The sequence below is a fragment of the Madurella fahalii genome (assembly GCF_045866475.1).
Source record: "Madurella fahalii IFM 68171 DNA, scaffold_2, whole genome shotgun sequence".
NCBI classification, from domain to species: Eukaryota; Fungi; Ascomycota; class Sordariomycetes; order Sordariales; genus Madurella; species Madurella fahalii.
This window is the reverse complement of record NW_027263972.1, coordinates 2050632-2075756: the sequence shown is the minus strand read 5'-3', so window position 1 is coordinate 2075756 and position 25125 is coordinate 2050632. Positions and strand designations below refer to the sequence as shown.

General features: G+C 56.5%; 6 protein-coding genes across 6 annotated transcripts; 3 read left to right on the top strand and 3 right to left on the bottom strand.

Moving 5' to 3' along the window:
• Nucleotides 1-5379: 5379 nt before the first annotated feature.
• On the bottom strand, nt 5380-6588 carry MFIFM68171_03353 (Eukaryotic integral membrane protein-domain-containing protein; the record flags this gene model as incomplete). Its single annotated transcript, XM_071058774.1, has 2 exons — nt 5380-6139; nt 6212-6588. The coding sequence occupies 2 exons, from the start codon at nt 6586-6588 to the stop codon at nt 5380-5382; spliced, it is 1137 nt and encodes a 378-aa protein (XP_070914875.1).
• Nucleotides 6589-9675: 3087 nt separating this feature from the next.
• MFIFM68171_03352 (F-box-like/WD repeat-containing protein TBL1Y) lies at nt 9676-11696 on the top strand (the record flags this gene model as incomplete). The annotated part of the gene is made up of 4 exons (XM_071058773.1): nt 9676-9858; nt 10018-11127; nt 11187-11615; nt 11673-11696. The coding sequence occupies 4 exons, from the start codon at nt 9676-9678 to the stop codon at nt 11694-11696; spliced, it is 1746 nt and encodes a 581-aa protein (XP_070914874.1).
• Nucleotides 11697-12821: 1125 nt separating this feature from the next.
• MFIFM68171_03351 (Fluconazole resistance protein) lies at nt 12822-14757 on the bottom strand (the record flags this gene model as incomplete). Its single annotated transcript, XM_071058772.1, has 2 exons — nt 12822-14292; nt 14360-14757. 2 exons carry the CDS (start codon nt 14755-14757, stop codon nt 12822-12824), a joined length of 1869 nt encoding a protein of 622 aa, XP_070914873.1.
• Nucleotides 14758-16219: 1462 nt separating this feature from the next.
• MFIFM68171_03350 (Myo-inositol transporter 1) lies at nt 16220-17955 on the bottom strand (the record flags this gene model as incomplete). The annotated part of the gene is made up of 3 exons (XM_071058771.1): nt 16220-16822; nt 16877-17691; nt 17778-17955. The coding sequence occupies 3 exons, from the start codon at nt 17953-17955 to the stop codon at nt 16220-16222; spliced, it is 1596 nt and encodes a 531-aa protein (XP_070914872.1).
• A 638-nt stretch (nt 17956-18593) lies between these two features.
• Nucleotides 18594-19755, top strand: MFIFM68171_03349 (uncharacterized protein; the record flags this gene model as incomplete). The annotated part of the gene is made up of 2 exons (XM_071058770.1): nt 18594-19064; nt 19135-19755. 2 exons carry the CDS (start codon nt 18594-18596, stop codon nt 19753-19755), a joined length of 1092 nt encoding a protein of 363 aa, XP_070914871.1.
• A 2246-nt stretch (nt 19756-22001) lies between these two features.
• On the top strand, nt 22002-23807 carry MFIFM68171_03348 (uncharacterized protein; the record flags this gene model as incomplete). Its single annotated transcript, XM_071058769.1, has 1 exon — nt 22002-23807. The coding sequence occupies one exon, from the start codon at nt 22002-22004 to the stop codon at nt 23805-23807; it is 1806 nt and encodes a 601-aa protein (XP_070914870.1).
• Nucleotides 23808-25125: the final 1318 nt, after the last annotated feature.

The following is a 25125-nucleotide window of genomic DNA, read 5'->3' as shown; positions in this document are numbered from 1 at the left end:
TCTTGTCCCTTTCAATATCACTTGGGGCCATGTCGGGACTTTATGGCCCAGGCCATTCCGCGCTTCCAGAAGAGTGCAAACCAGGCTGGGCCGCCCTGAGCCAGCATAGCCGCTTGTGGCGCGAGTCCGAAACAATGTTACACGCTCACTCCTCTCGGCTCCACGACCACCAAAGTAATACGTTATGTAGGCACCGTTAAATATGCCTACGGGCCCTGCCTCAAAGTCGTCGCAGGAGGCAGACGCGGCAAACAGCTCTAGGTAGCCGCCCAACTTCGCGCTAATTCTTGGTTCAAACATTCGTTACCCCGGACGTGACAGTGTATCGTCGTCAGCGACGACTCGATCGAAAACGGAACTCCCGCTTTGATCGCGAACCGCACGCCCGGCTCTCCCTTATCTGCTAACTGATGTAGCATATTGATGCGGCTAGGGCCTGATTCACAATCTTACACAACCCAGCACCCGGGCATATGCAGAGTTTAGTTTGGGCCCAGGAATGATAACATCAGTCAATGGTGGGAATGATGACGACGGATGCGGACGCACTCCACACATCCCCCGGTTCCCCTGAAAGGCCGATCGAGAACGTGCCACCCGCTCGGCGCCGTTTGTCAGCCATCCGACGTTTTCGATCGGGATGATGAGATTGTCCTTTGTAGCAAAAGTCATGGTGTAAAGCCCTTGCCAGTCCAGGCCCCATTCTTCTGTCCCCACCATCTGTATACTAGTAAACATGCGCGAGTGCACGACGTAGACATATTCTCCGCAAGTGCTCGCTGACCGGCTCCTGTTGTGCGAGCCCGGCCCGTGTCACGGGACAAGACAGATCTCGGGCGCACAGGAGGGGAGGTTCGCCGCCAAGACATCTCAACACCCGGCATCAATCTCAGCCCGCATATTAATCCATATGGGACTTCACCAGTCTCGTTTTCCCGCAACATAGATCAATGGGACGATGGTATATGACGAGGGCACCATTTTACCTGGCTAGATCCCGAGTTCTGACTTTGTATTATCTTCATCACCTACTCGTCCAAAAGTATCTGGCATGCAGCGACTTCGGCAACGAGTTTTGAAGCGGAAAGTAAATGCAATCAACACACCTCATTATCGCGACCCAACGAGCAACAGCGAGAAAACACAAGCCCATCCAAATAGCCAAAAAGTTACCAAAGTCAGGTGTTGCCCTTTGAACATAACCAAAATGCAACAGAACCAGCCAGCCCAATCCCGCGCCCAGCCTAACCGGGTAGCGCCATGCGTGGCGGTGGCCTCTGGGGGCTGCAGCTCATTGCAAGCCTATCGGTTGCCGATGGTTACTCTGAGGGTATCCGAGAAAAAGCCCGTCCATGACGTCTCATTCGTCCAAACGATGCTGGGCACAAGCAAAGCTGGGGTGTGGGCAAAAAAAAAAAAAAAAAAAAAAAAAAAAAAAAGATCCAAAACTCGGCTAGTCGAAGACATGGCCAACACTCTCACCGCAAAACAACGATGGGTAACCATATCCCTGTGAGCCCCAAGGCCAGGGTTCTCTTTCGCCTCTCGTTCAAAAGGAGAAGGATCGAATCCAGTCATTTGGTTGCTGACACGACACCCTGCTTCTGCCAAGGGACGGGGGGGGCAAAATGGGGCTAAGGCAAGGTAAAGGCCAGCTTTGCCGGAATCCCGTCCTCCAGGGCTCATCAGGAGAGGACGCGCGGTGTCATCATTCTCCTTTTTGCCCTTCGGTGGCCGGATGACGGGGTGCAGTGATTATATGCAGGCCCCGATTTCTCTGTGCTGCCACTCTCTGCTACTCAGGTTGCTTTGCTGCTTTGCTGCTTGCTGCGCCTCGGACGCGCAGAGCCGAGGCGCGCCGCTGCTGCTGGGCTTCTCTGGCCTCGCTTCCAGCTGCGAGGTGCCTGGCCGGCTGGCCTCTCTCGGGCTCTCTTCATGCGAGGGATGACGGAGAGCCCCCATGTCGGTTGGTGGCACACACTGGCACAACTCGCTTGAAGCATGTGGATTAGTAGGAAGAGGGGGGAGGGGTGGTTGTGTGTGTGGGTGGGGATGAACGGGAAAAAGTGTCTTTGGAACCGCGGTGGGTCCGCCCGCCGGGGCTTTTTCACTTTTGAGCTGATGAAGCCTTGGCTGGGGTTAACGTTACCCCAGCATACGGAGGGTGTCTAATTATAAACCGGCTTTGGTGGTCGATTCGGTGGCTCTCATTGCGTCGTCGGGAACAAGAGGCTAACTTAATCCCTGACAGGCCAGCCCCTTCGCATGTTTTACATTTGCCTCTATGGGAGATCACGTGGACGAGCAGCTGCGCAGTCGAAGGCTTTCATGGTTTGGCAAATTCCGGCATTTTGTATGGTGCTTCCATTCAAAAACAACGGTGCTTTGGTCGGTGATGTCGATGATCCACCTCCCCAAGAACCGAGAGCCTGTAGTGAGGCGTTCGCGGAAAGGGTGCTGCCGCAGCTGTGCTTGGCGGCGGCGTTTTTCGGCGTAGCTTTCCTACCATTTTTTGCTCAGACCCTAGGTTATGGCCAAAGCGCCGTCGAGTGGAAAAGGTCCCCGTCCCCCTTCTTTTCCCCGCCCCTATGGGACGTGACATGTTCGACCCTCCCTTTACTTCTTATAGACCTTGCATATTTATGTATGTAAAACCTTGTGAAGGTCCTCGATCGACGTGCACCGCATCATGTGTCAGATGCGTTGGCCGTTCTCCTCTTCTGCGAAGATCCTCACAATACCCCTCGGCTAGGGCTTGGCACGCCCGTCATGCCTTTTCTTTTTTTTTCTTTCTTTCTTTTTATTCCCTTTGGCCCAAGATCTGGCAGGACACTGGGAGTCAGCTCCGGTTTTGGATTTTCCTGAAGTTCCGACCGAGATCTGCAAAACCTTTCCTGGCGCCCATGATCACAGCAGGTAGCTTATGTCAAAAGGACAGCCGCAGCAAGAAACGCCGCCACCCCGCTTACTAATTGTCCGTTGGTTCCCATGCCGAGCCCAGCACGTGAAGCGGTCTCGATGGCGGCCCGCTCTCTTCACCCTCCTGATTCCGGTTGGCAGTGCCAAGACACCCCGAGAAGGCTTGATCAACCTTGACCGGCACGTCCTGGGCCGCTTGGCCCGGGAAGAACCACAGGGAAACAGCGCTCAGATTCCACAAGCAAACGGCTACCCCCTCCCTTGGCCACTCTATCCATGCGCAACCCTCCCGGCCGTCGTCGCAGAGTCCGGATGATTCTGCAACCAGGTCGATCTTATTTCTCGGCGGTATTGATAGGAGAGTCGTTTCGCTGACTGCATTCGGTTCCGGTGGGCCTCACCAAGACAAACGGCAAGTGTCGGCAAGGTCGATTGATGATTTGCGGTGTTGTGCTTGCAGCCGCCGGGAAGGGTCCGCGGCAAAGAGGCGTTTTGAGATGCCTAAGGGTGGATCGGCTTCCTGGTTAGTTCACCTGGGTACACTTCGGTCTAAGGTAAGGCGCGGTGAGAGCCTTCAGGAGGTACTCTCATACATCGAGACAGGCGAGGCGACACACAGAGATTCCTTGTGCTTGTAGGACACATGCGCCACTCGGCTTGTCACCATATAGCTGTCTTACACTGGCCCTTCTTGTCAAACAGCTCCTTGTTTTCCCCTCCTGCGCATCCGAAGAGCGTGTGCAACGCGATATGCTATTTTAATTTGGTCACTTCTGCTGGATTGCGGACTTGCATATCATTCCGCTTCGGCGGCAGCTAGAGACCTATCTCAGGGGTTAGGGTTGTGGGGCTTGGCCATCGTCCACGCGGCCAGCACAGACAAGGACGCTCCGCCGATGCTTGTAAGCCTGGGCTAGCTAGTTGAACTTTGAGTCATCGACAAGCCTACTAATTGTTTGACTTGGCGTTCCGTTGGTGCTGTCCACGATATGGCACGGTTGCCGTCTTGCTCACAACTGGGTCCGAAATGGCCTCCGCTCTGTGTAACAATTCGCGGCTCACTACCTGATATAATATACTGTCGGTGAACAAGACCGGAATCACGGGTACTTCCACTCTTTGAGATTGGTAACCCACGTTAGGCTTTGCTGTGTCATCAGAATACCCCCCGAAGAAAGTCCACACGCGATCAAGACAGTGGGATGAAACATGTGCCCAACATATTGCGCGATTCATACTGAGTTACTCGCTGGCGATGCTACGCAAAGAGACGAGATAGGCTTGTTTCGGAGCGCCACTCTCCCAGAATATGTCGGTTTCATGACCATCAATGTATGTTGCTCTCTTCAAGCCAAACAGCCCGGGGCTGGGAGTGAGAGGTGACGCATTAGTATTTGCACCAAAGGTCTAACGGGGCTCAGGAAGTGGCACCGTCTGACCCTACTTTGCTTGCCAATTCAGTACGAAATAACTGGTCCTATGCAAGTGTCGTCAAACCAATGCAACCGTTCTCCCTCGTTGTCGTGGGGTAGCAAGCGAACAACTTTTTCTTTCCGCCCAGGTTCGGGGCCTCCATCCCTAGTAGCCTCTTACCCGGCGGTGTTCGGATGGCTTTCAGTGGCATTTATCGTGTTGTTGCCGGGCTGTCGTTCCGATCTTAGGACTCAAGCCCCGACTGGGTTCCTTTGCTTAAGTTACACAAGAGTCTAGAGAAGCATTGTAAATGTTTCGAGGCTCACGTTGTCTCTGACAGAGCCGACGACATGTTGCCACCGGGAAAACCTAAAAAGGCCATTGATAGACCATACCTACTTGGGCTCCGAGCTAACTTATGCTATACTAAGTTGATTGAGGAATGAGCGGGTGTCGGGAAAGAGAGGTCCTTATCCTGAGGTCCAAACGAGGACAAATGCGCCTTCTTACATTACTTTTTGCAACCACCGTTCCTATAACCCGGGATACTGGTCACGCTACATCACGAACTTAGAAGCTTGAAGGCTACAAACATCATGCCACCCATTCAACCACCTAATGAAAAGAGAACCAACAGGACCAAACACAGACGTCCCAGTTACTATAGGGTATAGCAGCACATGTAGTATACAACAAGATTATATCGTAGTTCTCCCTAGACCTCTAAATGAGTCCTTGACCCTGCGTGGGGCCGGCATCAGTCATAACAGTGCCCGTTCCATGGGCTGGTATTGGCCGTGTGAGCGTCCCCAATGTGCAAGCGCCGACCTTGCTAGAAACCCCCCCCCCCCCCGCCCTGTATAAACTCAAACTCCAGAACGCTGCTCGACGCCCGAAATCACCAGAGAATTAGAGATAGGTTTCGTAAATTGTTACCAAAAGCCGCATATCTCTTCCAACCTTGCGTCACCTAAAGACCAAGAGAAATAAGGTTCATGCCGCAGCATTACTCGAACGGGGAAACCAGGGAGCCTTGTATATCCGGGATCAAGGGCTATTTCTATCCGCATCCCCATCCGGATTATAATTGGTCTCCCCTAGTAATTCGCTCCCGCCATCGGCCTGTGCCGTCATGGCGTTGTGCGCGACGGCTTGCGGTTGGCTCTGTACAGTCGGCCCCGTAGCCGAAGGGATAGGCGGAGCAACGGCTGGGGGCACTGGCGCGTTCTGCGCGCGGGCGGCGGCGTTTGCCGTGGCGGCATGTAGACGCTGATCGAGCGCCCTCAGGGCAAGTGCTCTCCTCCTTTCAGCCTCGGCGCGTGCGCTCCCGGGCGCTCCGCGGTGCGGAAACGTGTGGTGGTGGTCGCCGCGAGCGGCAGAAATGTCGGCTGCGCTGAAGGGGACACACAACCGCATAGCCACAAGCACGTTGAACACGTGGGTGGAGATGGCGGCAACGATGGGTCGCGCTGGACCCGGGAAGAACTCGGCAATGGCAAACGTGTCGCTGGCATCGCCGCGGAGGGAGCTCGGCTGCGACGTGTCAAGGTCGGGGAAAACGGCTTTGTAGAAGCGGAGATACGTCCAGCTGACGAGGAAGCCGTAGATGGCGAGAAAGAAGGAGGCGCTTGTGAGCATCGGGGTGAGGCAGAGCAGCGTTACGAGGCCGATATAGAGTAAAGGGAAACGGGGGACGCGGAGCGAGAGAAGACCTCTAAAGAGGGTCACGGTGTGCGCAGGGACTAGTTGGCTGAATGCGACGAGGAAAGCGATTTGAAAAGGAATGGTACCGGCGATGCTCATCAGCCTAGTTCGAGACAGAAGTTGGTTAGCTTGCAACGCCCCCAAATCGATGTCCGAGCCACAAGGGAACACATACGTCCATCGCTCGTTTCGTGTCAAGGCAAAGAAGAGGATCGAGGTGCCGAAGCAAAGAACATTTGGCACCAGAGCTGTGACAAGAAGGAATTTGGCGAACTCGCGAGAGGACCAAGCACGCTCGAGGTAGCGTCCACCATGGTAGAGGGTGAGGCAGGCGATGGATAGGGTAAAGACGTTACTCTCGACCAGTGTCGTCGTGAGGAAGGTCCAGGGATAGACGAGCGAGAGCTGGGGAATAAGGTTCAGGTAGGGGATGACAATGTCCGAGTGTGCTGTCCACTGTCGATAGCGGATTGCCGCGCTCAGCACCGACTGCAACACTAGCGCAATGAGCACTATACGCGTTACAGGTGGGATATTTATTCGGGGCGGCATGCTGGCAGGTCGGATTCCGGCGTCGGGTCGGGAGCTGGAGTTTCAAGGTTATTTAGGGACAGGACGCCGCTTTCTTCTCCTATCGCGCCTTTCGTGTCTTAGACTTTGGTGGATATCCGGCAGACCCAAAGAGCCGGGATTTTACCGACTTGCGCTGCTTCGGGCCTTATATTTAGGGCACAAATTGAGGCAGCCAGATACATTTCCCGCAACACCCCTTGCAAACTGAAGGGGTGCGGGCGCCAGCGCCAACAACCCCAGCCCTAGCCCAGGGCTGGGAACACGGCACGGGCCCACCCCGTCATGAGTCCTTCTACTAGTATGTCCAATTCTGAAGGCGCCATTGGGACTAAGGTGCAACTCTGGAATCGTGAGTCAACCTGGATGTTTATACTGCCGCCGGCATGGCCGACATAATGCATCCAAATTTTGAGGTTACTGCGAGCGGGAGGGACATGCCTTGTCCGGCTCGGCGGTTAGTATGTGTGTGTCGGGCTCTTGTGAAGCGCTCCAGTACGTAGTAGGTTCCCAATTCCAGAACTTCCGTCTGGGCCGGGGTTCCACAGCCCTCACCTCTGTACCCCTGCGAAATGCGCAGCATACCAAAGGCGCCCGGGTAAAGATTTGGGAAGCTCGAGAAGCCGTGAAAGCACACTCGCACTCTCGCGCTACGGTGCTAGAGCGTTTTGCGGCCTATGGTGAAATGCATACCCATACCCGCGATGCGACGAAAGCAGTCCGCTTCCGAGGCTCGCTGCGTTGCTGGCAACCAGTGTCATTGGGCCCACGCGGGATCCTTGGCTGCGGTGTGAAGCGTCAAGGTAGTCATACTTGTCTTACCCGAGTAGCCTTTTAAGTACACGGTTTCTGTGATTTATCACCCGCAGTTCGAGCCAAGGTAGGTTGCCAAGCTCATGTCCAAGATGCTGCGCAGCGCAAGGTTTCATTTAGTCTCTGGACCGCCCGATCCGCAGCTGATGGGTGTCGTCGGGCATCGCCAACCCGAGACCGACCGCACCCGTTTTGTTTTCCACTGACCTCATGGCACGTATATCAGTTTCTTCGTCAGCACAGGAACTATACATCGAGCCGCTCTGCGTGTGGGATGCCGCCATCAGCATAGCGCAGTTTCTTTTGTTTTTGGGCCCTCAACACCATCAGACGGCCAGATCAACGATAGCACGGGACAATTGGCCTTGCTACCCCTGAAACAAAAATCGCCCCCGCCAGCCCAGAGAGATCAAAGGCCCCCCGGTTGAGGTGGCACCGGCTTCCCTCATTTGCGACTCCTGATTGGCCGGCATCCCGGGTTATTTGATCTGAAGGAAGGGTCGTCTTTGTTTTGTCCATCGGCAAGCAGATCACACCTGGTGCAACGCCAACCTAATCGGGGAAAGCCTGGGAGGTACGTACAGGCAGCCCTGGGCGCTGGCTTGATTGCCTGCAGCACCCACACAGATCGGTTTTTCTTGCGCCTTCGCCCTGCTTTCGAAGACAACCGGCGGCATGCTTCAAGGAGAGCTCCCACTGGACACTTTGCACTCTGCGGCATGCGAGCAATAGCGCAACGGACATACAGAGCTATGCTGCCCCGGACTCCGTGTATGAGACGAGGCTGATTATGACGGGATGTGAATTGCCCGGTCTGTGGAGAAAGATCCACTTTAGGAATTGGCAATCGCAGTACCTCTGTCCCGAGCTTAGGTTCTTCCTCCGTACCATGCTCCCGCCTGTCTCGGGCCTTCCGTCTTATAACACTGCCCCGATAGAACAATGCATGGATGAGATTCATACCAGCAAAAGCAAACCGTCCTTGTTGGTTAACAATGCCGCGATGAAGAGTGGTCTGGTGAATTAGGTACTCAGGAGGAGCGGGATGGTGGTGTACTACGCCGCAGGCAATATGTACATAGCTGCCAGGGTGCCAACGTCGGCATTCCGCCGGGTACTAATTATCTTACCAATGCTTGGAACTAAGTCCGAAAGGCGGGCGACGGATGTGCCTAACGTGAGGCGACGAAACCCTCCCCCGCTCATTAGAATCGTGGAAGAGAGACGGGCAACCCAAATGATGCTAAGTTACGTAGCCTTGCTGAACGCAGCGCATTGCAACCTTTCGCCGCGCGTCGGGCTGTGGAGGCCACCCCCCGGCATCATTCCAATGGCGCGCAGGGCCCAGGTCAGACTTGCATCTTCACAAAAAGCATGCAATCTAGGACCCGGTCGACCGCCAAAACGGTTCCATTGTGTCCGGGCTGGAGATTACCTAGGATCTCTCCCAACAATTACGGAGTGAGACCTGCTTCTTGATGCCTATGGGACCCTGCATTCTATGCCCGGTTGATGAGCATTTGTCTCGCACCGGGAACACACCTGAAATGGTAGCTCAGGCAAGGTACGTACAGTGTACAGTACTCGCACAACCACCCTGCGGGGCCGGCAGCCGCCCTGGTGCCAGTGCAGTTTTGGGTTGGTGGTGTGTTACCGTTGGCTGCTGGCTGAGGTTGTTGCTTTGAAGGGTTTAGCGTCCGGCCCATGGTTTTAGTCGCTCGCCTAAAACAAGCGACAGGGGACTACTTGGCCGGTGGAACGCATGCCTTGACTGACTGGCCTGGCAATCCCGCACTGGCCCGTGGCCCGAACGCTGCAACCTCCACAAATCTCGACCTGGCGCTTTCGAGGTTTGTTTCCATCCTTCAACACCGAACCCAAACCCAAGCCGCCTTTCGTTCAACCCCTCGTCGACCGGGCAAGCCAGCAGCGCACCCTCTCATCGCTACTGCGAAGCACTGATAGATCTGACTTATCGTCTATCGCCTATCGCCATACATTGCCGTCGACGGTGCACCGACAATGAAGGAACTGCTCGACACGGACAGGGTCAACTTTCTTGTTTGGAGGTTCGTTGTTTTCGCCCGACCTCAGTCCTTGGTCGGGACGGCCGTGTGAGGTGCCGCCGTTGCTAACGCTTAGTGTCCCGTGTGAAAATTCAGATATTTGCTTGAATCAAGTATGTGCACTGTCGCGGTCGGCCTTTTCTTTTTTTGGCGCCTGGCCACCGTCGAGTTTCAGCACGTTGAGGGTGAGATGAGACTGACCACCACAGATTATCGAGAGACGGCCGCCAAGCTGCAAAAGGAGTGGAGGGTCCACCAGCCTCAGAGGCAATTCGACTTCGCCCCCCATGTCAACCCGTATGCGCTGGTGTCGCTCTTGAATAAGGGCCTCATCTACGAAGATTACCAAAGACAGTTTGCGGCGCAACAAAAGGTATGAGATTCTTGGGTTTATCATTATCCACATTTCCCCGTTCGATTTTTTGGCGTCACTTCCCGTCGGGGCTGCTCCCGGCATGGAATTGGCGGGTGGGCTGGTTGGCTTTTGGCCCAGGGGCGGCAGTGCCGGGGTACTGACATTTTTGCACTGCAGGTGTCCCGTGATGTGCCGGCAACGGCCGAGGCGACCCCGTGGGGGGTGTTTGGGCCGCTGAAATTCCAACCCGAGGTGGACGAGGACGAAGAAGACGACGAGGAGTCGGTACCAGACGTTGAGGCCGAAGAACTTGAAAACCCGCGGAAGCGCGCGGTAGAACGGACGCACCACGAATTGTCCCATGGTTCTCCGGCCAAAAGACAGAGGCTTAGCAACGGCTACGAAAATGGAGCAGATTCCGCCACCACGCCAATGGAAATCGACAATCACGCCTACCCGTCGCCGCTGGAGGGCGAGCAAGTCGGATCACCGATCCTGCGCACCGAGGGCCCATCGCGGGGCACACAGGTCGACAAGGTGCGCGACCTCACGCAAGGCACCGTGTTTCTGCAACTGGGCGCCGACGACTCGTCAGAGGCTAACGAAAACCCTATCGTGCTCCTCTGCGAGTGGAACCCCAAGGACCCATCGATCTTGGCGACTGCCGGCACCGATGCGCTAGCCCGCATTTGGACACTGCCCGGTGGGGCCGCCCCGGACGGCGTGCAGGATCACGTGGATGCCTCCACCCGACCCTTCATGAGCATCGCCGAGGAGGACTTGCCCAAGAACGCGACCGTCTCGGCCATGGCATGGAGCTCAACCGGCGATCTCATTGCCCTTGGCACAGAGCTCGGCACAAAGTCGCGTGTCAGCATCTGGTCTGTCGACGGGAGTAGCGTGCATCGCTTTGACGGCCTGGACTCGCCCGTCACCAACCTCTGTTGGAGCCCCAACAACAACTTCCTCCTTGCCATCAGCCCCGACCTGAGCAACGGTCTCGGAAATAGCGGCACGTTGCTTCACATCTCGTCCCCTTCAATGGTGAACTCGATGTCCCACCCCCTCGACCACGACCTCCGCTCCGACAGCCTCGACGCAGCCTGGATCAGCGAGACAGAATTCCTCCTCTGCGGAGGCGATTTGCTGGTAACCTTCCGGTGCACCGATCAGGGTATAGTTCGTGGTAGGGAGTTCCAGACGGGCAAAGATGAACACTTCGCCCTCGTAGAGTTCGATTGGCGCTCTAAGCTGGTAGCTACGGCTAGCGACAAGGGCTACATTGACGTGAGTTCTCTTAACCCCATTAGTGCAACCCATGAATATTGGCGCTGACTACAGTATAGATCTGGGATGAGTCTGGTAAGCGCCGCTCGATCCGCGCCCACGACGGAGGTGTCACCAGCCTCCGCTGGCAACCTTTGCAAGAGGAACCTGCCGAGGATGAGAGGCTGCTTGTATCTGGGGGCGAGGACGGCGCTGTTTTTATTTGGAATGTGCGCAGCCCAGAAACCAAGCCCAAGTATTCCATAACGATGCCGCCGCCGCTCGCAGTCAACAACCTTGCGGTCAGCCCCAGCGGAGCATTCGTAGCCGTTGCGACGCACGACAGGATACTGGTTTGGAAGATCGGTGATCACGCGATGCCAAAAGCGAGCTGGGTGCCACAGCCAGGCTGGCAGAGCCCCAGTTCCGGTACAGATACGGAAGATGCTATACCATGCTTGGGATGGGATTCTGAGGGCCAGAGATTGGTCTACGGCCTAGAGAATAGGGTAAGTGGCGACGGCAACCCTAAGCCCCCGACACCAATCACAGCTAACATCCATTAGCTTGCCGTTATCTCTTTCCGATAGGTGTCTTGACTTGACAGTCGAGAACGCCAATGACGAGGTCCCTCCAGGGCACGCATTTTGCCGTCCGCTCCAGAGCCCAGTCCACCTTGCTGGTAACAGGACTGGGGGAGCACAAGCAGAACTGTCCGTCTGGACCGATGGATGCCCCCGGACGCCGCTCCGGTCATCCGTCTTGCACAACCAAGAGTGGGGCTCGACGGGCAGTGGAAGGGGATATCTCAGTTATACCACACCCATCCGAGCTAGGGACTCTCCACTCTAGCGTAGGGCGGGGCGTAGGAAGAGATACGTTCAGTATGGGACGCACGCCACCCCCATATCACGAGGGAAGGCCTCTAGGGACAGTTGCGCCAACATGTTCCCATGTTGAACGTGAAGAACAATCTGAGCGTCCGCCGCATTCCTGGTACCGCTCTATTTCACCCCAGTTAAATGTGGTCGGTGCATAACTGGAGAGCAAGAGCAAGGCGCAGGAGAAGAGCAAAACTTAATGGCCCTCACCAGTCCTACGCCAGAGCTAAGTTCGAGGAAAGAACCAAAGCCTTCGCCAACAGCCGGGACACATGCACCAAAGGCGGGGGCTCAGCATCGTCAATATTGAGGCCAGACAACCGCCAGCCGAATGATGACGGTTGCAGAACAGCAGCATCAGACCAAACACTAGGTTGGAAGATAACGGTCCCGATGGTAAAAGGAGAGCTGTTTGGATTGTAGCATATGGGAGGGGGTTCTTTTGCGGGGAGTTTATTATGCATCTAAGTGTGGCAAAGCGTGGTTAGGTTCGGGTGCATCATGGGGGTGGTGGGACGATGAGCGTTGCTTTCTTTGCGTGTAGCATCTTTGTGAAATCTTTTAGACTTGGTAACCAGACGCCGAAAATTCAAATGATGATATTAGTTACTAGATTTAGGTTGTCCCCGCTACAAAACATGACAAAATCTATCAGTACGCTTTGGGTATGAATGCTCCGTCCCGTCATGCATCTCCATCCGTTCATCCCCTTTTATTTTCATCCAACCGGAACGCCGTTGCTCAAACAAACCCATCCGCAATCACCCCGCTTCACTTCGCATCAACTGCGTCCTCGCATGCAGCCTTCAACCCATTTTTCTGCTTTCATCACACTCAGACAACATTCCCAATACGATCTCTATCTAGCCGCGGCACGCTCGCCATAGCCGAATTCTGCACGGCCTCTTTCTCATTGGCCGGTTCAGACTCATCCGAGTCGCTCCCAGCACTGGCCGCGGGGTGAGTCTCGGGCGGCGGGGTCGGGGCGTACGAGCTCCGCGCACGTATCTTGTGGCCGTACAGGTAGAAGACAATGGGGATGGGGACCAGGGCGGCAGCCACGCAGCCGAGCAGCGTCGAGGCCCACTGGATGCCCATGCCCTCGAACATGTAGCGCGAGAAGAGCGGGAAGCCGGCGCCGGCGAGCGAGCGGAGGAAGGTGTTGCCCGCGATGGCCGAGGCGGCGAACATGAGGTAGGCGTCGACGAGGTAGTTGAGGGCCTGGAGGAAGATGGAGGCCAGGCCGAAGCCGCTGAGGAGGCCCGACAGGGTGGGCACGATCCAGTGGATCTCCTTATTGTAGCCGGACCAGCCGAACCAGAAGAGGCCCGCCGCGAAGGAGACGCCGCCCGCGATGACCGAGGGCAGACGCCACTCGGGCACGGGCACGCCGTTGTTGGCGGCCAGCTTCCGCTGGTACCAGGGCTGCTGGAGCAGGACGGTGACGCCGGCGATGATCTGGCCCACGATCATGCCGAAGAAGGTGAGCCCGGACACACCGGCCGAGAAGCCGTGCACGCCCTGGAAGACGAAGGGGTAGGCGGTGAGGAAGAGGTATAGGAGGCCGTAGATGAAGGCCATGTAGAGGGAGAGTAACGTGACGATGGGCTCGCCGAACAGCAGCCGCATGGGCCGTGAGAAGTTCTTGGTGATGAGCTCCTTGATATCAATCTCGATCTCCTCCTGCTTAGCGTGGATGCCCCAGTTGAGGGTGCGGCGGCGCAGCTCGACAGCCTTGCCGACGAGGATGGCGGGCGGGTACGTCTCGTGTAGGAAGATCACGTCCAGTCCAAAGGCAAGGAAGCCCATAAAGGCAACAATGTAGGCGGTCCATCGCCAGCCGAGGTACGAGTCCACGATGAAGCCTCCGATAAAGGGCGCCAGCAAGGGGCCGGTGAAGACGGTCATGGAGAAAACGGTGATGGCGATGCCTCGCGTCCGGTTATCGAACATGTCCGAGAAGACGGCGGCGACGACGGCCAAGGGGCAGGCGCCGAAGAAGCCGGCGAAGAAACGAGCGATGAGGACCGTTTGGAGATCCTTGGCAACGGCACATGCGATGTTGAAGATGGAGAAGCCAAACATGGACGCTACCAGGGGCAGGCGCCGGCCCTTGAGCTCGGATAGTGGGGCCCAGAAGGTCGGGCCGGTCGCGAAGCCAAGAACGTAGAAGGAGACGCCGAGGAGTGAGACATCGGAGGAGACACCAAACTCTGCGCCAACGGCGCGGGTTGCAGCCGAGAAGATGCTCGAACCAAAGGCAGACGTCATGGTGGTGAAGCCGAGAATCGCGGCCGTGGCCATCCTGTCATCACAGCCCACGTTAGCCCTTGGATAATAGTGATGATGTAAGTGATAGTAAGCAAACATACTTCTTCCTTAGCGGCCAGTTCTGGGCATGTAAAGGGTCGTCCGGGCCGTCAAACTCGACGACATAGTCTTCTTGGTTTGGTAGCAGCGGCGGGTACGGCTTTCCGGCGCCGAAGGAGGGCAGGGGCCTCTTCTCATCCTTGCTCCGGGAGGCTCTTCCGACGGTTGCACTGTGTTGGCTCCGCTGCGTCTGGATGCGGCTCAGTTCGGTGGGGTGTCTCTCCAGGTCTGCTTGGGTAGAGACGCGGCTCATCCAGCCCCCCCTGTGGGACGACTCGGAGGACGACGTCGACACGGATGATGCCGAGATGACTCGCTCGATCTCCTCACTTCCGCGCTCGGGGAAGGCGGCATCACGCTCGGCCGCCGCGACGGCGCGGTCGACGTTGTCGTGAATCATTGAGTTCCTTTTCTTTCCCTGGTTTGTATCTGCTGTTTGTACCTGTACTCTGTGGTGATGATCGCTGTTCTGTCCAACGCGGTCGAGGAAGGAATATCAACAGGTACAGCACGCAAGCAAAGCAAGCAAAGCAGGCAATGTAGGCAAGCGACAGGAGAGAAACAGAATTCAGTATAGTAAGAGAACGAGCGGATATTGGTCAGTACCGCGGTTCTAGAAGCAGTAGCAACTAGCGATGATGACATTCGCCTCCCGAGGAGGGGGGCAGCCCGTCCTAATAAAGATGGATTTGCACACATCATGGATCCCACTAGTGGAATGCCCGTTTGCAGTCATTCATGGATGTACATGGATGTACAAGGATAAGGGGGAGAATGTGGTCCTTCTGGGTCCGCGGTGCGGCCTCGGCACTCGCGCTTTCGTGGCACTGAGTAGCGTTGCTTACCAATTGGGCTATCGCCTCCGTCCGCGGTATCCCTTGTATCCCGAGAGATCGATGGACCCGGCAGTCTGTAATCCGTAAAACGTCGGTTTCGCGCACTGACAACGGCCCGTCCGAGATGAGTGATGCGTCGGTCGGCTCGAACCGATATTTCTGGTGAGTTATATGGTTGGTGATCATGGCTTGCCGGTACAGAAGCGACCCCGCCTAGCCCCGCCGGTTCCCATCAGCGACTCCATCGCAACCCACGGGCGACAACCCAAAGTGGAGTTCAACTTCAGACTAGGAGGAATATGTTCCCAGCAGATGCGCCTGGCCTGGTCCGGCCGCTGATATGGTCGGTCGCAACAATTATTCATCCACCCTCGGGATTAGAGAATGCAAGCGATAGTATCATGCTCCGGAGGACACTTCGGCGCGGGTCTCGCTCTACCTCGAGAAGCGACGCCCGTCTTAACTCCGGGGCCCCGTATGTGGCGTTGCTGCAGAATTACGTCAAACCACGTTTACAGTGTGCTCACGATGCCTTGCATGCACCAATCATGAAAAGAGTTCACTTGCCGCGAACGGACTGGTCCCGTAACTTACGGTCGGCCCTCGCCGATGGTTGCCCCAGTGGATCTCCTGCTAAGTGTCCTGCCAGGTGCCCATGGAAATTTTCTTCCCTGTTAGTTTGATTTTTTTTTTTTTTTTTTTTTTTTTCCATCCCCCTATTTGATTTTCCATCGCTGCCCAACAAAGATGCCCAAGAGCCAGAATTGTTTTGAAGGATTAGGATTAGTTACGGGCTAGCCGTGAATTACCGCTGATAGCCGTGAATAGCCTCGCTCGTGGAGCTCTTGAGCTGAAGTTGCTTGAAGAGCCGACTTGAGACTCTTCGCGTTTTCGGTTTCCACTCAGCGTGCCTCGGTATGGACCTGGCCAAGCAGAGCTGTTAGTGGGAAAAAGCTTAGCTTCGCGGCCCGCAATGCATGGATGCATCACGAATGTTCTGGGTCCCACCGAGGTATACGACTTGCCTCAGCGCACTCCCCAGTTGTCGTCCTCGAGAAGCATCGCCGCATCTTCGAGACTCAGCCCTGCCGTCTCCGGGTAGAACTTCCAAATCAGTCCATAGCCGGCGGTGCATATCCCGGCGTAGAGCACAAACGTCCACGACGGAGTGAGAGCATCCATCAGGAGCAGGAAAGTCAGCCCAATGACAAAGTTTGCGCCCCAGTTGGTTGCCGTGGCAATGCCGCTCCCTAGAGACCGAACATTGAGTGCAAAAAGCTCGCTCTGCATCCAAGGCACGTTGCCGAGCCCAATGGCATAGCCGGCGACGTACACCATGATGCTGATGAGGATAATGACTGCTGCGTTCTGGCCGGGGCTGATGCTAGGTCTCGCCGTATCAGGCGAGGCAAGGTTGATCAAGGAGAAGCCGTATGCTGCAAGGATGAGCCCCGCGACCATGAACGGGATTGACCAAAGGAGGATGCGCCTCCTCCCGATTCGGTCGATAAGAAAGAGCGCGGCGAGGGTGAAAGCAAAGTTGGTGACGGCCACGACCAGAGACGTGAGTGTCGGAACCGGGAAACCGAGCATCGCAAATATCGTAGCCGAGAAGTACATGAGCGAGTTCTGTGCAACATGTTAGCAGTCTCACTCGAGCAAGCTCTTTTCACCAAGACTTACAAATCCACACAGCTGCTGCAGCCCCTGAAGTAAACAAGCAATCGCCAGCGCCCTCCTGTTCCTCCTCACCCCAAGCAACTCCCCCACTGAATCCATCCATCCACCCTTCCCTTCCACCGTCCCCCTTCCTATCCTCCTCCCCATCCTCAACCGCCTCGACTCACTCTCATCCCTCACCTCAATCTCAATCCCCTTCACCGTAGCATCGACCTCCCTCTTCCCACCGGTTCCACCCAAGACACGCTCCACCACTCTCCTCGCCTCCCCCGCCCTCCCAACCATGACCAACCACCTCGGCGTCTCAGGCATGAACACCATGACAACACCCTGCACAACCGCCGGCACTCCGCCCAGCCCCACCATCCAGCGCCACGCCGTCCGTTGGTCGCCATACTCCCCGAGCCCCCACCCAACCAGATAGGCCACCACCTGGCCGAGGGTGATGCAGACCACGTTCATGGTGACCAGCCTGCCGCGGAACCGGGCGGGGGCCAGCTCGGCGATGTACAAGGGGGTGACGAAGCTGGCGGCGCCGACGGCCATGCCGACGACGGCGCGGCCGAGGACCATGGCCGGCACGGTCCCGCTGGCGGCCTGGACCGCCGCGCCGGCGGCGAAGAGGACGTCGGCGGCGAGGATCACGCGCTTGCGGCCCAGCCGGGGCGAGTCGGCGAGGACGGACGAGAAGGGCGAGACGAGCAGCGCGAGCAGCGACGTCGACGACGTGATGACCGACTTGTCGAGCGGCGTGAGCGGCCGCTGCGAGAGGGACGTGCCTAGCGAGATGAGCGTCGCGGAGATCACGCCCGTGTCGTCTGGTTCGTTCGGGTTTGTTTTGGTTAGGCATCGGCCGGGGGCTTTTGAGAGGTTGTTCGGGGGGAAGGGGAAGAGGGTGGCTTACAGCCGAAAAGCAGGCCTGAGAGGCCGGCTGAGAGGGTTAGGAGGTAGATGAAAAGCGTTGGGGAGGTCGGGGCGGAAGGCGTTGTGGCGGTAGCGACATCGTCGTAGTCGGTGTGTTCTGGCCGTTCGACCCCGGAAGGGGAAGACGGCGATATAAGAGGTTCCTCTACACTGCTCATTGTTCTTGCTATAGATCTCTCGCTGGCGTTGCTGTGTCCATGCTATTGTCTTCCGTACGCCATTAACCCGCAGGCCGGACCGCTGAGCCGTTGATGTCGGGACTTGGGTGCTGTGGGGTTCGGGGGAACGATAAAGTGGAAATCGGGAGCGAGGGATGTCGGTGGCCGGAGGCCCGGCGTCAGCTGCCTTCCGACTTCCGTGATCCGCCTTGGCGGAGCCAAGGCGATCTGCCCTAGCCGCACGACTGTAAGCGAATCTGCAGGGGATGCCAGCCAAAGCTCCAATTGAAACATCTTCGCTGTGCTAGGGGCGCAGCGCTCGGACCAGGGGCGTTTCAAAGCCCGCTGGGCTGTCGCTTTGGGATGTGGGTGACACAAGCGACACGCCGACATCAAAAGGCACACGAAGCAGCTGCCGACGCTGTCGCACTATCACCAGCCTTACTTCTCTGCTGGGAGTGTTGGAATCCGTAGAGCCTTTTCGCTTCTCACATTTACGCTAATTCTGTCCTTAATCTAAAGAAATTTTGGTCCAAGTCGGTTCTACCAATTCAACGCCCCTCCCGCTCCAACCAAGTACAACCCAAACTTTCCGGGCCGACCTCCCTCTCGTATCGCACTCGACAACGGCAGACACAATGGCGACGCCATACACGGCACCGCCTGAGCGCGATTCCTGGTTTGCCCCGCTGTCGATCGACCTCATCGTCAGGGTATTCAAGAAGACCTTCTTCCACCCCTTCATAGCATGGATCGTCCCGCTATGCTTCCGCGCCCAGAACATGTTCTGGGATGCTCCGCCCATGCTGGTGTCGATTGCGTGGGCCTCCTTCATTACGCTATGCTGGGTGGTGGGAGCGATAAACAATCGTCTCGCGTTCGGTCTGCCGCGCGAGGTTGACCTGAGCGAAGAGGTTATCGTCATCACAGGAGGCGCCAGCGGGCTGGGATTGTTGATCGCAGAGGTGTACGGGATGCGCGGTGCCACGGTTGCCGTGTTGGACGTGGAAGAGATGGAGAATGGCGAGGCGCGGGGCGTCACCTACTACAAGTGCGACGTGACGGACAAGGAGCAGGTCGCGCGGGTCGCGGCAGAGATTGAGAGAGATGTAGGGCCTCCCTTCCCGGCAGGACTCAGTTTGCCAAAGAATACTAACATAGTTTTCTCCGTCCCTCTAGCTCGGCACCCCTACAGTCCTAATCAACAACGCGGCCATCGTCCACGGCAAGCCCCTCCTCTCGCTCAGCTTCCCCGAAATCGAAAAGTCTATCTCGACCAACCTCCTCAGCCACTTCTACACGCTCAAGACTTTCATCCCCGCCATGGCGCGCAGCGAGACGGGTGGCACCATCGTCACCATTTCCTCCGTCATCGGCACCGTCGGTGCAGCCCAGCTGACCGATTACGCCGCGGCCAAGGCCGGCATCTCAGCACTGCACCGGTCGCTCGCCGCCGAGCTGCGCGAGTCGCATCCCCAGATCCGGACCGTGCTCGTCACACCCGGCCAGCTCAGCACGCCGCTCTTCTACGGGGTCCAGACTCCCAATTCTTTCCTGGCACCCGTGGTCGAGCCTGTCGACGTGGCCAAGGAGGTGATTGCCGCGATCGATAATGGCCATAATGCGGCGATCGGGATGCCCATGTACGCGAGGTGGATTGACTGGTATAACGTGCTGCCCCTGGGGATTCAGGCTGTGGTGAGGAGGCTGGCGGGGGTTGACACGGCCATGAAGACGTTTGTGGGGAGGAAGGGGGCGAAGAGTGGTGGAAAGAAGGGTGTCTTGATACAGGGGTTTTAATGGGGGGAAAGGTAGAGTCAAAGAGCGCTGGCGCTGTGTCTGACCGGAGGTTGTAAAAAGATGTATTTGTATCCGGGCATAGCATGTGGGAGTCTCTCGTGCAACTTCTATACTGTGATCAGCAATGACAGGTGTTGATTGAGTTTACTCCACCGCCGGCAAGGGCTGCCCCCGGCGTTGCCACCACATGTGGTGGCAGCGCTACGTATTGTCCTTGTGTATGCTGCAATTTTGTCGAGATGGCACGGCTGGTACTGTACACCGCGGTCTTTGGACTCCGTTTGATTCGTGATACAAGAACGAGTTGCCTGCCGTGATGAGGCCATCCGTTCACCCAATCCCATGGAAGAACTGGCTGCAGGGACTACTTTTAGGTACCGCAAGGACCAGTAAACCAGGATCAGATCAGTCCCGAGTCGTGCCTTGTGTGGGGGTTTCTCGCGTCGGCCATCCGATGAGGGGTCAGGGATCAGGAGGGCCCTGGAAACGGCCCAACGGATGCTGGAGGTGCTCGTGTATCCTAATACTATCTTTCTGTCTCAATAAACGGTGAGCGCCAGTCTGAATGACTCCAAACCAGTTTCAAAGTTAACGTCTCAGAGCCTATGGGTTCTACAACTACTCACCATGATCTACGGTTCACGTCGTTCAACTGCTGCGCAACCCACGTTTAGTGTACTACTGACAGTAGCGAGACCCGCCAGTTTGGAACTTGTAAGCGGACAAAAGGGAGTTCTGCAGGAAGAAGCCGGGGTAGCCATATCCAAACCTCTGGATAAGGTGTCGAGGGCCGCTTGGTATAATACTACCAGACCCGGCATAGGGGCACCTAATTGGATTACAGGAGCCTCTTTACTCTTCGGGGTGTCCCAGTTTGATCGCTGGACACTTGCTCTACGGGAGACAAATGCCTCAGCGAAGTGGCGGCATCGCCCGATTAGATAGGGACGGGAGGTAGAAGAGACGCGGAAATGGAAACATTGACATGAGATGGTCGACTATCTGATAACTTGGATAACGTGTTCATCGTTATAAACTCATGGCTGTTGCAGGGCGTTGACAGGTGCCGCCAAGACTTGTCGTTGCGGTCCGGTGCAGCAAGAATCGCGTGATGTTTGTGACAGAACCTCCACACTCTGTGATCGACACAACCTGGGCCCCGACGCTCTTCGACCACTCTGCCGGAGATGCTGGATTCTTATCCCCTATGCACACGGCACCGCCATAGGCGGTATTGCTAGGCTGAGTCGAGAGTATTCCGTGCCCAAACCACAACACAAGATTAGGTTGTAAGGTATGCTACACAGGTCAAATGCGCACATGGGCTAGGAAGAACGAAACACAGGTTTCTCGTCTTCGTCGTGAATTGCAGCCGGCGCCAAGAAATGACGCATCATTAGCGTGTTGATCCTGCGACCTTCATCTCAACCCCAACTCCATATGTTGCAGGAGTTGGGAAACATCAAGGGGATCGGGCAAGGGGCTGAAAAGGATTTAGTGTGGGGGTTTTCAACGTCCCCCACGGCCCAGGCTTCCGTCTTCCGCCAAATTGGAGACATGTCTTTCGTTGCCGGTCTCCGTCGAATATTGCCAAGGCGTGAATATGTAGAGGATATGTGATCCAGGTCCTCGGAGGTGGGAAACAGTGGCTCAATCAATACAAACCCCGGCAGAGATCCCTATCATGCCTACTGCATCCCAAGCGTACGACGCACTTGAGCGCCAACCCTAGACGGGGATAAAGTCCAACAAGATTCAAGTCCCTTATCTCCATTCCGGCTCTCAGCCAATGAGACTGTACATCAACTCTTGCAAGCGACTTCCATCCTGAGGAAAGCTCTCTGGTATCACTGAATCAGCCGGGAACACAAGACCACTTCGCCACGCGCCTAGCGTAGGGAGGCCTTAATTCAATACACGCGACATTTTATCCCACTGTTAACTGCCATATACTCCTCTTGGTGGGCTCCAGTTGTCTGGCTGAGCGGAGATGAAGAATCAACCTTGTTGCCCAGGATTGAGCTGGGCTGCACCTCCCTGAGTTAATTTTTCCAACACTTACAGCACCTCGAATACACGACGCGAGCAACCTTACAGCAGCCCAACCGCCTACCTATAACACACCCAGAAGAAATTCGCGGCAAGGTACTCCGGTACCTGACCGCTTACTTCTTCACACCCATTGCGACTTTCCATCACACAAGATCTTGCAACGCAATAATAACAATCTCGACAACTGCTTAAACATGTGGTGGGATAACGACGCAATCGAGCGGACGGTAACGCGGCAGTTTGTCTGCGGCCATCTCATCCCTGTTGAAATCGAGCGCCTCGACCAACCCCTCGGTTTTGGGGATGGTTTGACCGACGGGACTTACTGGGAATGGATCAGCGGGAAGGCGAAGAGGATCTTCCTCATTCTCGTTGAGCTTGGAGTACCCGACCAGATCTTTGGAGTCATCGACGACTCGTGGGACGATCAAGACCTCCCCATCGCTCTTGACCAGGTAGAGCGCCTGGCATTGACAGCATCCAAAGACGAGAAGTTCGAGAGAAGATTCTTTTCTCAGCAATTCCGATACATATTGCGGCCCTTGCAGAAGGGCGAGCACACTATCTACCAGGAGAATGAAGTGGTCCCGCTCGATGTCTTGGACAAGAAGCATGCAGCGAGCCAACATGTCGACAAGATCGTGCTGCCAAACCAACCAGGCATGGTGTTCTGCCGTCGTCGGATCCCTCTTGGTCCGGGCCATCTCAGCCACGAGGACTTCCTCTTCGAAATTGACGGGTTCAAGAACGTGCAGAACGAGCATCTAGTCTCATACTGGGCGTCATACGTCCACCAGGGATACGGCTATGTCTTATTCACGCCGGCGGCCGACTTCACTCTCAAGTCTTTCCTCTCCTCTACACCAAGCTGTGTGAGGGACCTGACCAAGAAGGACCGCCGGAAGCTGGTCATGGACTGGATTCACTGCCTTGTTGACACGCTCTGCTTCATCCACAACCGCGGACTCTCGCATGGGAACATCAAGCCGTCGACCGTCTTGTTCTCCAACACCAACCGCGTCTTCTTCTCCGATTTGGCCAGCTACCAGACCGAGTCCCTGGGGGGTAAAGGCACCTGGGGACTTATCGGTTTGATGAACAAGGAGTACAGAGCGCCTGGGGACTCATCTAAGACCGACAAGAGCCCTTTCGACAAGGAGTCGTACGACTACGCAGCTCCCGAGCAGTGGTTCACGCCGACTTCGACGTCCACGAGTACGATTCACCGCGTCGTGGCAGAGCACGGCCAGATCCACGACCAGACGCCACACCTCGACGCGCAGGCCGCTGACGTCTTCTCGTTGGCCTGTGTCATACTCGATCTCCTCAGTTTCCTGTTCAAGAAACATGGGAAACCTTTCGCTGCGCATCGCGCTGCAAAACAAAAGAGTCCTAGCCGCGGCGGTGCTGTGCGGGACTCGTCATTCCACAAGAACCTTTGCCAAGTCGAGAGCTGGATGACACGGCTCGCCAGAGAGGCGGCGAAGGAGGACCCATTGTTCAGGGGAATCTCACAGATGCTGCACGTAGCGGAGCGAATGCTGGCACACAACCCCTCAGAGCGCCCGGCTGTCAATGACGTGCAGGCGAGGATGTATCGGATCCTCACTGAGTCTTGCGGGATCTCGGAGCCCCATTGCGTCCATCAGTATGGTGGCTGGGGCTTTGACAGTGGAAATCTCAAGTTCGGCTTTTCTGCACTTGCAAGAGCCGGCAGCCACGACACCATATCGATCCAGCGGAGACAAGACAGTGGCATGCAGAGCGGCCACAAGCGAAACAGGAGTAGGGGTGGAAGCACCAACGGCAGCGGCAGCGGCAGCATCCATAGGACTGGCAGCGTTGTAGGGGAGGAGGAGAGAGAACGGGATGGAACCGGGGCTGCAGACGATACCCCCGGCGGATATCAGTCCGTACGGGCTGTGCTGGCGCGAAACAAGTCAAGGCCCTGGCAAGCGCCAATGTATGCGAGCCATGGCTTTGTGCTCTTCGACAGATAGCGTTCGGCCTAAAGGCAGGCAGGATAGCCAGATAAATGGACTTGATTTGCCTAATGTCCAAGTGTGCATCCATGGCCATGAATACGAGGTGACGAGATTGAGAATCGAGCGTATCGGGTGGCAGGATCTCGGCCCATACGTGGGTTAGGGTTGGCGGAGTAGGTGAGTTCGGGTGAGAGGGCCGAGCCCACCAACTCGAACACCCCTACCCCTCCTCCCCCAAAACCCCCCCGCGCAAACACTGGGCTTTCGACCCGAGGCCCCCATCGATGCGAGCAGCCCAAGCTTCCCGCCCTGCTTGGCGGACAAAACGTCATGGTTCGGTCGAGATCATCAATCGCTCAATGCCGGCCCGCTGGGAGCCCCACTCGAAGGCGCTGGCCGTGCCTCCAACCGAAGTCGTTTCGAATGCAGAAAACGAACCGTCACAGCAACCAGGCCGACCTTGCAGCACCGGCCGAGAAGATCTTTTTGGCGCTGCTCCTCACTGATCAGCCGCTCTGAAACCACCTTCTCCTGTCGCCATCCTGCAAGTCTGACCACCGTTGGTGGGAATGGCAGGCCAGGAACTACCCGGTCTTATGCGCGGGATGCTCCCCATGCCGTTCCTGGAATGGCACCATGCCTGATTCATTAGACTGCCCGCCTTTGGTGGGACGGGTAACACGAGGCGGAGGACCAACATCCCACACACACCCCCCCCCCCACCACCCCCTCTCGAATTCTTCGATTGGTTCCGCGGCGGACGAAAAGATTCGGCTGGTGCCTTGTGCGATCTGCAATATTTGGGCTGCGCGAACCGAAGAGCTTGCGCGTTCCTTCCCTGCTTCAGAACCGAGCCTTGCGCAGTGCTACGCACCGTGCATTTGCTTCGTCGCTCCCCGTTGCCAGGGAGGGTCGCACAGAGATCCCGGGTACTTCACATTGAATGCTGAGATATCCGCAGAAACGGCCGCAGACGGCAGGCTACGGCGGGGACCCAGAAAATCAAGGAATCATCTGCAATGTGGATATGCAGCGACTGCATGTCAGCTCTTGGGATGGCTTCTTTTATCATATTTCACATCCCAAACGTTCGCTGCCGTGTTGAGACGCCGTCCTCCCTCCCTCACTCTCGAGTCTCCACGGGGTATCAGCGAAACAACCGGGCCCGGCGCGGACTATCGCTTCGGTTTTGGGCAGGTGCGGGATACCTTCCCGGATGACGAATTCCCACTGATAGCGGCCGCTCGTTCCAATCGCATCTGATGATACAGTACTATTGAGGACATAGTTGATTACGCTGCACCCTCCCCATCTTTCTCTCTTTTTGTCTCGT